Source organism: Aquila chrysaetos, chromosome 25 (assembly GCF_900496995.4).
Source record: "Aquila chrysaetos chrysaetos chromosome 25, bAquChr1.4, whole genome shotgun sequence".
NCBI lineage: Eukaryota > Metazoa > Chordata > Aves > Accipitriformes > Accipitridae > Aquila > Aquila chrysaetos.
In genome coordinates this window covers 12,630,762-12,644,278 of record NC_044028.1, presented here as the reverse complement: position 1 = coordinate 12,644,278, position 13,517 = coordinate 12,630,762, and the positions used below count along the sequence as shown (strand labels likewise).

General features: G+C 46.3%; 1 protein-coding gene across 2 annotated transcripts; it reads right to left on the bottom strand.

Annotated features, from left to right (window-relative positions):
- Window positions 1-1,901: 1,901 nt before the first annotated feature.
- Window positions 1,902-6,126, bottom strand: SOCS1 (suppressor of cytokine signaling 1). Of its 2 annotated transcripts, none has more exons than XM_030002346.2 (2): window positions 5,895-6,126; window positions 1,902-3,898 (listed from the first exon to the last, which is right to left on the bottom strand). In XM_030002346.2, the coding sequence occupies exon 2, from the start codon at window positions 3,821-3,823 to the stop codon at window positions 3,200-3,202; it is 624 nt and encodes a 207-aa protein (XP_029858206.1). In that variant the 5' UTR covers window positions 3,824-3,898; window positions 5,895-6,126; the 3' UTR covers window positions 1,902-3,199. The 2 variants fall into 2 exon arrangements, with proteins under 2 accessions (XP_029858206.1, XP_029858207.1); XM_030002347.2 differs by lacking the exon at window positions 5,895-6,126 and adding an exon at window positions 5,116-5,528.
- Window positions 6,127-13,517: the final 7,391 nt, after the last annotated feature.

Here is a 13,517-nt window from a genome sequence, read left to right as displayed (position 1 = left end):
CATTGCACTGGAGCAGGACCCTGCTGCACAGTTCCCACCCTGCTGCTCTCTGTGGGACAGAGACCCCCAGGGTCCTTGCGGGTGACACAGCCGTGCTGCAAATGGTATTATTTTAAAGCTGTCCCTTCCGCACTAACTCTAAATATTGCAGTCTCTTCAGAAAATGTGGCTTCGCTCTGCTCCTGAGCATGGCTCAAATTCTTCCGTAGTCCTTTATGAGATTGACTGTTTACTTCACTTTCCAGCCACAGCCAGGAGTGAAAAGGTCAGAGGAAAGAGCTGGGCAAGAGAGGGAGGGACTGAAAACACCACTCTTCATGTACTATTTAGCAGGGCAGATTAAAATCACTGCACTGTGATGTGTTTCCATTGGTTTAGGTGCAGAATACAGCAAATTCCCTATTTGACCTTGCGGGTACTTTCTTAAACAGAGGATGCGAGATTTGACAGCTGGAATTACTACAGAAATCTTCAGGATTAGATTTCTTAGATGTGACAGTGTCCTTAAATCAGTGTAGACAGGTAAGCAGACATTTTAGAGAGCCCCTCATTAGCCCTTGCAGAGGGCAAGTCAGAGTGACATTGTGAACACACATACTGTGGTTAGGATTTAGTTTCTTTGTATACTTGCTAGAAAGAGGATCTGCCTGGCCACTGTATTGTATGCTGGGGAGAGAGAGGGACAAGGAAAGGAAGGAAGGGGAAGAAGAATAAGGCAGGTGAAAAGATAGGTAGTTTAAAAATACAAGCCAGCTTTGTCTCCTCTTTCCATAAGAGACCTTTTATACAATTCTGACCTTCTTGTTCTCATATATAGTTTTGATTATATTTTTTTCTGAGCTATCCCACATTTGCATTTCATATTAAAGACAAAATGAAGGGATTTAGGCACTTCATGTGGGAGGATATGGATCATTTCTGCTAAACTTACTCTAAAGCAGTAAAAGGGAGTGAGAAAGAAAGTAGGTTTGTTTCTGCCAGGAAAAAAATGAAATGGGCTCAATCTTTATGCTTTTCATTCCATGCCTCTCAGTGGGAAGCCCCTTACTGTATATCTAGGTCTCCTCTCATTTTTATCAGGGGTGGTGGAGAACATTCTAAGCTACATTGGGCTTGTTCTACCACTAATGCTGATATGTGCACACTCGTTTATATAGCAAGGCAAGTCATTAGTTTGGGGCCTGAAGGGTTAAAAGATACTGCAGTGTGGGACAGGGAAAGAGATAACAATCTCTGCTGACAGAAAACCAGTTTGGCAGCCTTCAACATACAAAGACTTTTTTTTTTTTTTTTTTTTCCAATTTTAACTTCTTAAAGCTATTCATATTCAGGCAGTCCCTTAGCTCTGCTCTTGTATCTGCTGCGTAGCCCAGCTTTCACTATTTCCCCAATTTATATCCTTGCAGCTGCTGTGGGAAGATGCATTGCTCGGCAACTAATTCCAGCTTTAGAATTAAGCAGAAATGCTGTCTGCTAATCTCAGACAGGGATGGCTGACAAGGGAATAGGAGACTGCTAGGCAGGACCTGTCCAAAGAACAATTTTAGGGAAGCAGCATAATAAAGGGTCACATAATACTGCCTCTATATTCTTTCTTTTTCCCTTTTTCACAATGTCCAATGCACTCTGAGTGATCCTTAGCCATGTTTGAGGAGGAAGCCTATTTATTCCAAAGAAACATCAACAATGTAAGAGCCAATTTTGTAGAGTAAATGATATTAAACAAATTATTCAGTAAGGAACACTATATAACACATACTCGATGTTTCCTAGAAGTGGCTTTAGCTTTAAAAGGAATGTGATTCACAGTAGAGAGACGTTTTGTCTTCCAAACTCTAAAGATGACTTCATCTACTGCTTACAGTTACTGTAAGCACCATAGATCTGTGCTGATAAGAGTACATTTCTGTGAAAGACTCTGCCTTCTTTGAAGTGATTTGGTTCAGCTGGTTTTCTAAGTCAGCTTTTCATGGATTTCAGGAAATGCTGGGGGGAGGGGAGAATCACTTAATCATAGTGCAGGTGACATTTTGCCAAATTAGACATCTCAAGTCATTCACAGTTACAGCTCTATGGGGCACTGATTTTGCATTTTACCAGCAGATAGAAACCCAGTGGTGCCTTCACCAATTCCCTACAAATAGTATTACAAAACAGTCTAATGTATTTTAACTTAGACTCTAAATGCCGTTTAGCCACTAGAAATTAGAGCTGCAAATCTACAGGTTTATGCTCTCTGGATCCTGTCATGGAGCTAAGGCATAGATTCTTTTAAAGTGTCAAGCCTGTGCTCTGTAGATAACCAGGAATTTAAGACAAGAAACACCTTTTTGAAGTCTAAAGATGTCTGCACCTTTGCCATTTTGTGTATGCCAATTTAAAGAGAGAACTAAGCTATCCTTCCGCCAATGCATCATCATGATACAGTGTTCACAGCCTTTTAAAGTGTGGGAATGGCATTTCTGGACGGTTTTGTTTTTCCCCACCGATGTTGATGTGGTTCGGTTTTGTCAGACAGCAACCTCTTCTTGCTTAGAGCCTTGTAGCTTTTAACAGAAATAAGGCAAGGCAGAATTGGTGCAATTAGCTCAGCCAAGGGTTTGATTCACTGTTTCAAAAACCGTGCACCACTGTAGCCTTAACACACTGTTCCTGCTCTCGTGCATTTAGAAGAGAGCTAGATTCCTGGGCGGATTCATCCAGAGTACATTTTCTACTTGCTTACATCTTTCTATTTTAGGCTTTTTGGGGCAGGAATCCTCTGTCTGCCAGACTAGCACTAAAACAGGCTAGTTCGGTAGGGCAAAGAGCAGGACCATGTGGAGACCTGTCTGCACTTACACACTCAATTAGCAGTCGAAGTTTGGCAGCAGGATAGGTACCAGAGCCTTTAGAAACAGAGATGCTTTTTTTTTTTTTTTTAAAAACTTTCACAATAAAGTTTATTATGTTAATATCATTAAAAATATTATAAAATAATAAAATATTCTGCTTGGCAGAAAAGTTATGCCAGGGTTTTAAAACCCCAGGTTTGTGCAAACAGTTTTTGTAAACATAAGAAGTCAAGTGTTCAAGTTCCATCCCAAAATACAGTAAATTGCTACAAAAATAAGTTTGCTCGCTGTCAAACATGTTTAAAAACCCAGGAAGCTGGATTTCTTTACACATCTCCCGTGTCCCTATACAGTTAATGCTGTACTTATATCTGAAATGGGAAGGATTTCAGATAGTCCTTTAAAACAGGATTGAGGGGGATCTGGTTTAAGTTGTCTCTTCCAAAAGTCTTCACAATGCTCTTCCGGCAGAGCTCCTGCAGGGGCTGCACACGGACTTTGCGCAGGGGGGTAACCAGTACCTTCCTCGGGGAGCTTAGGTAATGTTCCAGCAGCTTAAAAAGACAGTCAAAAGTCTCTTTGCTGCCATCCAGGCTGAAACGCCCAGTCTGAAAGTTTATCCGGATGCTGGTGGGCCCAGTCGCAGTCTTAACACTGATGGCAAAGAAGCAATTCTTTTGCGTGCTGTCCCTGATGAGGAAGGTGCCCTCAGGCTCAGACTTCAGCTTCTCGTGGGCAGCACTGACAGTCAGAGGTCCCCAGTAGAAGCCACAGGCATCCAGCAGGCTGCTTGCTCGAGTGATGCTACTAAAATCCGCTTGCGAGCGAAAGGTTCGGAAGTGCGTGTTGCTCTGTGCCTGCACAGTGCTGGGCCGGCCTGGGCCGTGGTAGCCTCGAGCCTGTGAACGATCCCGTGCTGGAGGGTCAAGTAGACATCTCGGGTCTGCTGCAACTGCATTATCTGCTGACACCTTGCTGTGCGCTACCATCCTACAGCCTAGACCAGCGGATGCGGTCTTCCATAGCGTCAGCGGCTACGGCAGGGCAGCTTTCCAGCAGCTATTCTGAAATGCCAAAGAGAGACACAATGTGAGATCCCCAGAGAAAAGCGGCTGCAATCTCTGAATGACCAAGTCTTCCATTCACATGCCTCCCGCTCATTTTAAAATAATAAAATATTCATTTGCCAATTTACACTGGGCAAACAACCGCTCGCTTTCTGACAAGATTAGCAGTCTATCGCTATGGCAAAGTCCACAGCCCCAAAAATACTTAGCAAGGATCATTAACAGCTACAACAGATAATGCAGTTTCCCCGCTAGGAGTCCACGGAAGTGTATCCGGACCTAGAGCGAGTCAAATGACGGGACCCTCTCAATGAGAAGTTAGCTTGTGTACACTCCATCCGATTCTCAAGCTTTTAGAGAACAAAGCAACAAGGTTTTACAACCAAGTTACCAATTTCTCTGCACCTCCTCTTTCCCTTCCCCAATCACAACTGAGATGTCGGAACTCAGACATCATCATCATTTGGTGCATTGTGTGAAAAAGAGAAAGTGGGTGAAGGAAATGTAAACTCTGCAGCTGGGTATGTCTCCCAATAGTTGGGGAAGACGGCGAGGTGAACAGGTGCCATTGTGCAACTGAAGTGTAACTCGGAAGGGCAGCCTGTAACACTGCCAATTTACACAGTAATCCTAAAACTACCTTCCTCTCTCCTGTTAACCTGAGGCTCTGCCATAAAAGGCAATTTCCCATTCCCCCAACTTTCCCTTGGGACAGCAATGCTACAACCTCGTTAGCTTACACAAATCAACCTCTATGAACCCTTAAAGCATTACTCCTCAGTCTCTCTCTCTCTCTCTCTTTTTTGTATTACATGCACTTTAAGTGGCCCAATCTAAATTGCTTCCTATTGATATATCTTTCAGCATGAGGGACTAAATTCATCCCTCGTGTTACTTCAAAGGAATTAGCAGCGCTGCACCAGGAATGAGTTTGGCCTGAAATGTCTACCTCTGACAGTGTGGTTCAATACGTCTCCGCTGCCTGCCATGACCTTACTGGCAAGCATAGATTTTAGGATTTATCCCTATAGTCAGTTATAGATCTGCAGCAGCAGCTTGTTGAGAAACCTTGAAGTATTCTCAGAAATGAATCCCTCAGCCATGTTACGGTTCAGGGTAACATGCTAATGAGGATTTCAAAGAAAGTACGCAGCCAGATTCCTGTCTGTGCTAATTTAACGACTTGATGTTTGGTTTCATTTAGGTCATATTACCTCCTGAAACAGCAAAGAGGGTTGTAAAATCCTCATGCTGGCAAATAACAGGCTGAAAGTAGCATTGGGCTTTCTTTACACAGCAGAAGGAAACCGATGTCAGTTTTTCCAATTACTGGGCCAGGATCATTGCTCAGTATTTAAAGTTAACAGAAATTAAATTTCAGGGCGCTCTGGCGAGAAATAAGCACTAAGCCCGAGATCTAAAAATCCCCAGCAGAAGCGGTCCGTAGCCAAGACTGGTTGCCGTGCCTGTCCAAAGAGCGCAGAGCAAACGCGGGGCGCGCCAGTCTTCGGAGCCCGAAAGCCAGAGCCGGCGTCCGGTACGAGGCTGCCCCGACTCGGCCGGAGCAGAGCCCTCGGCGGGAGCCCGGCCCCGGCTCGTCCCGGCGGCGGCGCCCGCCCGGCCGCCGCGCTCCGGCCCGGGGGCTGCTCCGCTTTCTACCGCGTAGCGAGGCTGCGGCGTCCTTGGAGAGGAGCGGTGCCGTCCGAAAACCACTGCGTGTTTGCTTTATTGTTTTTCCCGCTATTTTATACCGGGCACGAGAGCTCCGTCTTGAGCACGGACATCGAGCCAAAAAGGGAGGAAAAGAAAAAAATGGAACCCAAAAAAAAAAAAAGGGCAAAAACCCCCAAAGCCACCACGCTCTCGCACGACAGGCAGGGCTCCCTTGGCGTGCCGCCGAAACGTGACCTCCTCTACCTGCGGCGCAGGAGCGCTGCGATGCAGGTCGCGGCCGGCGAGGACCCCGCGAGAAAGAGACCAGACCCTCCCTTACCTTCGCCCGGGGCGCCGCGGGCGGGGGCCGTCCGCGGAGCGCGCAGCACACGCGCGGGCTGCGGACAGGGGCGCGCCGGAGCCGGCGGCGCGGCGGCTAGTCCTGGCCCCGGCGGCCGGCTGAGCATCCTCCGCGCGGGGGGCCCGCCTGGCGCCGCAGCGAGCCGGGGCTCCCGCGGGGCGGGCGGGCGGGCGGCACCTCCAGCGCTCTGGGCCCCCTCATCGCCTCTGCTTTCTATTTAACGCGGCGGCGGCGCTTTTCTGCCGCGCGGCTCCTCCCCCGACTTCTCCGAAAACACGTGGCCGCCGCTTCACTTTCACTTTCCGAATGAGTCACGGCCGCGCCGCGCCGAGCCGAGCCGCGCCGAGCCGAGCCGTGCCCGCGGCGCCCGGGCTTCCCGCGGAGCGCGCCCGCAGCCGGAGCTGCCGCAGCGCCGTGGGCAGCTGCCGTCGCGCCGAGCGCTCGGCCCGCCGGTGCCGCCGGGCGCGGGCAGGCGCTGCCCCCCGCTGCCGAACCCCGGCGGCGGGGGCTGCGGCGGACTCCCCCGCGGGCTCCCCGCCCCGCTCCGCTCCGCTCCGCCGCTGGTGCTGGTCTCTGGCCCCGGGCGACCCCGTTTCTTTTGCCCCGCTAAATCTGGGTTTACTCTGTTTGTTTGTTTGTTTGTTTGTGTGGTTTTGGACGGTGCCCCTGGGTAGCGGCAGGCAGCGGGTGCAGGGTCGGGCTGGCCCGGCAGGAGGTGCTGCCTGGGAAGCCCGAGCACAGGAGTGCTCTGAGGCCAAAGGGAGGCGAGGGGACACTAGAGGTACGGGATGAGCAAGGCTCAGACCTGGCAGCTAGCTCAAAGCGTGGGGGAAAAAATGGTAAGAAAAGCAAGCAAGCAACCAACCAGCGTGGGAAGTTTTAAGGTGAAGATAGCCGCTCTCCTCAAAGCTAACAGGTCAGCATGGACAGAGCAGGTGAGAGGACTTAATGTATAACTTAAATGTCCAAGAAGGGGAGCAGATTTAGACCAGTAATAATGTTAAAGTGAGAAAAACATTCAGAGAAATCTATGATCCTTCCACTAAGAGGGCTGCACAGACGCAACACTGGGTTTTGCATTCTCAAAACAGAATTTCCCTGGGGTTTTCTACAGGGTAATCAGATTTAAAAGTAACCGTTCAAATCCCCAGCTGCATTTATAACCTTGCCAGCAGCCAGTGCGGGAGGCCTGGGATGCTGTTCTGCTCGCCCAGAGGGAGATTTGAAGCCTCAAGTACCAAACCAGCGTCTTATGTGTTCCTCTAAGCAGGCCGCAGCAAAGTGCGCTTTCTTCCAAAGAGGATGTTTCCTGAAGTAGTAACCAAGACCTGTTTAAAAGGCCAAGAAGTCTTTCTTCTCATTATTCCTTGTCTTTTTTGGAAGCCAAGTACCCTAACATGTACCTTGCACAGTAATTCATCTGTGTAGGCATGTGCAAAAATACAGAAACTTTGTGAAGAATTCCACTGACTCTTGAATCTGGAATCAATACATGAATGTATCGCTTCCAGAGCACGTGCGGTTGGGGGCATGTGGTATGACATACGGGTTTTGCAGCCAGAATGCTTCTTTATATCTGGAGCAGAGAGAGGATGGTTTTCCCCTTGAAGTAAGCATGATGTTTTGTGACAATGAAAAGGAAATGTTTCTGTCAAATGATTAAGGGGACAGGGGCTGGCAAGGACTTGTGAGTTGTCCTTTGGAATGAAGTTGAGGGAATGTATTTCCTGCTTTGAGACTGAATATTCTTTTCAAAATCCAGTGTGGTCACAGACTGAATTAACCTGATGGCAATACCGCGCCTTATGGTGATGTGCAGCCATCCTTGGCGGCTCGTCATTAATTTTAAGACCTGGCACAGAGATTCACTTTGTGCTCAGAATCCTCTTTCAAACAATTTTTGAGCAACTGAGCTTAAGCTAAGGTTTGGCGTAAGTAGCTGGGGGAGGGAAGCTCAGCTGCTTTTCTGTGTAAAACAAAAGCATGAAGGAATGGTGGAACTGAAACTTACTTTAGAATTCGAACATGCAATAATGAGAAATGTTTTGTCAGTATCTGCTTTGGTGTAGTGTGCTCCATGCAGCGAGTAGATTCAATGGCTGTTTTGTATAAGGCACTGTTAACGTTCAGACAGGTAGCACAACCAGGCCTTGCCCTTAAGAGCTTAAAGTCTACTTAGGCAAGACAAAGTCCCCTCCCTCCCCACCACCCCTCCAAAGGAAAGAGATTTGAAGTGCTTACTGTGTCACAATAAGGTAAAACAGAGCCAAAAGTACAGCTCAGATCCTCTAACTTCTCACGTAGCCCCTGAGGCGCCCAGCCGAGCTACCTTCCTGCTACTGCGCCCTTGGCTCCTGCCATCACTGTGGCTTTAAGGAGCGGAGCACAGTGGTACAGGAGTGCTTCTCAGCTGAGCTGGACGTTGGCTGCAGGTTGCTGTAGGCGTGCCAGGAAAGCTGTTCCACTCTCATGTGATTTTTAATTTTGTAAGATCACAGGGGAAAGAAAGATCCTCCAGGTGCACGTGCAGCCTGTCTGCCATGTACTGAGTAGCGCAGCTGACAAAGCGTCTGTCCAAAAAGTCGTCTTCATTGAGCAGGAATGTGATAATAATATTTAGCTGCAAAGCTTCAGAGCTTGGCAGGGCTCGAATAGGTAGGTGAGCTCCCAGTCGCTGAGGGGAGCCACGGAGTGAGCCTGCCAGCTCGGACGCCAAAAGCCAGGTGCGTCAGGCTGCTGCTTACGGAGTTTGATACCATCTCTACGTGAATCACAATGCGAGTGGTCTGGGGGGTTCCATAAGGTGCCTTAAAACGGCTTGCCCAGGAGAAGCGGGCATCAGTCGTAATATGTGAAGGAGACTTGTACAGTGAGTGAGTGAAGATTTTGTGATAGGAAGAGCTGGGGTTTTAGACTTGAGGCTCCTACAGGTTGAGCTTTCTTGGGATATCTTCAGTTTTACCCACTCATGTTTCCTTTTGCAACCCCCCATTCCCATCCTTCTGTTTCCTTTCTTACGTCCTCTCCCTCTGCTTAAAATCCCCACAATCGGGGCCTTGGGAAGAGCTCCATGCCCGCAGGGTTGGACGAAGTGAGGTTACTCCACCCAGTAGAGGGCAGTGCAGAAATTTGGAGCCGGTGCAGAGGTGCTGGGCAGAGCACAGCTAGGAAGAAGGACACTAGAAACGGCTGAAGTTGAAAGCGCTGCTGCCAGTTCAGATGATTCTGGTCTGTGCTCTGTCACTCAGCTTAATGAGCACTTATTGCTTATTGCGAGGCGAATTGGATTTAGAGTCTGTTTGGTAAGTAAAGTCTTCCTTCTGAAACGCCTTTTTTTCTCCTCTTCACAAAGAACCATTTCACGTGGAGAAACAAATTGTGTTCCCTTTCTTCCTTCCTGACGTCTCAGAAAAGAGAGGCAGAGTCTGGGGAGAAAGAAGATGATTGGGAGACGTTATCCCGTAGGCCCTTCTCCCTTGTTTCTTGGGGCAGGAATGTAAACGCTTCTGATCTGAAGGGTCATATCAGTAAATCTCCAAAGGCTAGGGTAAAGAACAAACTCAGCTTTGGTTAAAAATAAAAGTCCTTACCCTTATTTTGTAAACATTGGCTTGGAAGATGTCAGAAAATTCAGAGGAATCGCTAGGCATTTGTGCAGCAGGAGCACAGCTTACTGGCTAGAAACAGGGCAAAGGCTAGAGGGCATCTGTTCAGAAAGCGCTGGGAGTATGGATGCCAGAGAAGTTCTGCCAGGAGGCAGCAAGGGAAAAAACATGTTTCTGAGGATGGTTTTGAAGGTGGGAGAGTACTGTATCTGTTGGGGATACACGAGACATTTGCCTGCTTGTTAGTTTGTTTTTCAAAAACCACACTCTTAGCCCTACTAGCAGCAGCATAATGCAGGCAGAGCTTCCTTTATTTATGCTCCAAGCCTTTCCTCACCCTGTGAAACCACCAAGAGGGAGGAGGTTGTGATACCATGTATGGTATTCCCCAGTATAAATTCCCTTATGGGGCACTCCACACCCTGCTGAATTCATCCCCCCTGCAGGGACAGTCCTCTGGGGAGAAAAAAAAATCAAAAAACTTGAAAGGCTTAGAAAATCAGCAGGCACTCCCCATTTCAGCTTTGTTCCTAATTTTTGAGAATAGAAGCAGACTCTGATTCTGCTATGAAGCTGGATTAATTGGCAAGACAATGTGTCTGTGGAAAAGCATGTTGTTTAGAATTTGATATAGTAAGTGGGTGATCAGTGTGGGAATTGATACAGGAATGTTAAATCAGCTCAATTGTGTTATTGTTATAAAGACACTTGTCAACAAGTAATCAAAATATTTTTCCAAGTCTAATAAATTGCTGTTTTCTTGTAAGAACAGTTCAAGTAAATACGGTCACGTAATTTACTATTAGTGTTTTGAGGTTAGAGCCTTTCTTGCGCTGATATTGTAAATGGTAGCTCTTACATGAAAACGCTTATTATCTGACCAAATCAGCAATATCATCTTTAGGAAAGGGGAACTGAAGCACCAAGAGATTCACTGATTTGCTTAAAGTCACAGAGCGATATAGTCTGCAGAAGGGCTAGGAATGGAACATAATTCAGGTCTTCAGAGCCCCATACTAGAAACTTAACCACAATACCACCCTTCCTGTTTTAGTGGGTTTTGTTTTCTTCTCCAGAATCTGAATTTTCATTTAAACGAAACCCCCTGAAATCGGAATTCTTTGATTTTGCAAGTAAATTAGACACCACATGGTTTCTGAGTCTGCTTTCAGATGCCCTGAAACCAGCAGCACTGAGAGAAGTGTGAACCTCCGTCACCCACTTTGACTAGGTATTAAGGTCAGAGTTTGACGTATTTAAATGGGACATGCCCAAAAGATGTAACTACTGTGACTAGACATTTCCTTATACATCTCCATTTCCATACTATCCATACTATCATTTTCCAAGTTAGGAGATAATAAAGTGGGCCTGATGAATACAGCTCACCTTATCTTTGCTTCCAGGTAAAATGGCTATAAAAATGACTCACTTTACACAGTTATTAATTATCATGCTAGATATCACTGAAGAACAATGCGCGTATGGCACAGTTGTCGCAGCATACACAAGTCATTATGCCAAGAGCAAAATACATTTTGAGATGTCACCAATTTGTTATCCAGCCAGGATGGATGATAGAAATTAGTGGTGTTGTCTTCTAAAAAGGATTGCTGTGAGTATTAGTTGTGAGAAAGTGCACATGTGTACTGGCTAGGATGAAAAGCTGGTTTTTTTGGGGAAGTTAAGCGAATTAAGCTTAACCGTGTACTAAAACTGAGTAAGAGTTGAGCCTCTCCCTCCCATAAGTTCCTTTGAATAGTCCAAATTGTCTGAAATATAACACTATAAGAGATATACTTCAAATAAGTAATAAATTAACTGTCTGAGGCTATCAAGGAAAGTTTCTTTCTGTCATGGTTTAACCCCAGCTGGCAACTAAAGCACCACGGAGACGCTGGCTCGCTCCTCCCCCATGCCAGTGGGATGGGGAGGAGGATTGAAAAAAAGTAAAACTCATGGGTTGAGATAAGAACAGTTTAGTAATCGAAATAAAATGTAATAATCATAGTAATAATAATAATTTTTAATGAAAAGGAAGATAACAAAAAGAGAGTGAAATATAACCCAAGACAGGCAAGTGATGCACAATGCAATTGTTCACCAGCCGCTGACCGATGCCTGGCCAGTCTCCGAGCAGTGATCTGCGCCTCCTGGCCAGCTCCCCTCAGTTTATATACTGGACATGATGTCATACGGTATGGAATATCCCTTTGGCCAGTTTGGGTCAGCTGTCCTGGCTATGCTCCCTCCCAGCTTCTTGTGCACCTGCTCGCTGGCAGAGCATGGGAAACTGAAAAATCCTTGACTTAGGATAAGCGCTACTTAGCAACAACTGAAAACATCAGTGTGTTATCAATATTATTCTCATACTAAATCCAAACCACAGCACTGTACCAGCTACTAGGAAGAAAATTAACTCTGTCCCAGCTGAAACCAGGACACTTTTTAGGCTGGCTATTCTGTAATTGTTTATTTCAAATTATGTTAGTTCCTTCTTCTGGGGCAGTTAATGGCTGGTTTCCTTGAGCCCAGACTAAATTGATCCTGTCTGATGTTCAGTGGAAGTTCTTTTGTTGATATTAACCAAGTCAAATCAAGATTTGCATTAGTCTCAGGAATTCAAATGCTGAACAGTTAACCATACAAAAATGTGGTTTGGGTTTTCTACATTTCAGTAGTTCAGACATCCTTCTTGGTAATTAGTTGAGTGGAAAAAAAAAAAAAAAGGAAAGCCTCAAATTGTTGGTAAAGGCGTTGTGAAAGGGCAGCCTGCTTTCTGGTGTTTTTTTCATACAAATGAGAGATTTGTGTTGCTTGGGGCGGAGGGCGTGTGCGCACGCACGCGCGCACATACTCCACAATTGATGGAGGAACTTTGGATCTCTAAAAATAATGTCAGTGCTAATTGCAGAGGTAGCAGCCTGCCATTCATACAGGGGAACTGCTGCTATAAATACTGAACTGGGTATTTTAAAGCAGAACCATATGAAGGTAGCTTGGCTTCCAGATATGCTTACTGGACTACAGAGGTTTCAGTGCCGGCTGGAGGAACACAGACCTTGGCTTTCAGAGCCAGTTGCTAATTTTACTTCAGTGTGGCTACCGCAATACCCAAGTGATCCTTTCCAGTCTAAGCCAGTACAGACCTCTGCTCCGTTTCCACTGCCTCCCTCACTGCCCCAGCAGCTCTCTCCCTTGCTGTTGAAGCCACATTCTCTCTTCTGCCGTTTTCTGTTCTCATGTCTTCAGATCCCAAGCCCATGAAAGGAGAGTCGTAACATAGCACAGGAAAACCGGCCATGGCACTGAACTGCGCTGTGGGTTTTGGAGCCAAGGTTACTGTTTGTACATGCAGTTGGAGTCCTCAGGCCGTTATGTATCCATGTAATATGGGAAGGGGATGCTGACTGTAAATAGAGCACAGGAGAGGTCATAAGCTTTGGGGAAAATTTATTTTTGAGGACACCAAGCAAAACATCAGTTCATAATCCAAAAAGGCCTTCGGTGTCTCTTTATTACTATTTTAATGGTATCTTTACCCTCTGCTCTTACAGTTTCCCATTCTTACAGGCATTTTCTACCACTTCTCTTTGTTTTCAGTGCCTGTTTAGATTGTGTCCTGCACGGTTTACGTGACTATAAATTTGCATTTGCTGCTGGAGGTGAATGGTGTTGATGCCCTTTCAGGTGCTCCCATGATTCCATCCACTCAAACCATATGCAAATGCTGAGCTTCTGCTGAAGCAGTTCAAAGGTTGTGGAATCAGTTTCTGATGCATTTCATTCATGGGCATAATCAACACATGAGATTTTTATGGTTGGGGTGACTTGGAGCAAATGACTCAAATGTTCCCTTGCCTATGGTTTTCAGTCCACAGAAACTGATTAAAATTCATTCTTAATATGGTCAAATGGACCCAAATCTCAGTTTTATTTCCTTGAATGTAGAGAGACTCAAGAGTCCAAATTAAAAGGAGAAAAGTGGTTTTGATCT

Excerpts from the sequence above, each read along its gene's own strand:
- SOCS1 (XM_030002346.2), bottom strand. The coding sequence starts at position 3,823 with ATGGTAGCGCACAGCAAGGTGTCAGCAGATAATGCAGTTGCAGCAGAC.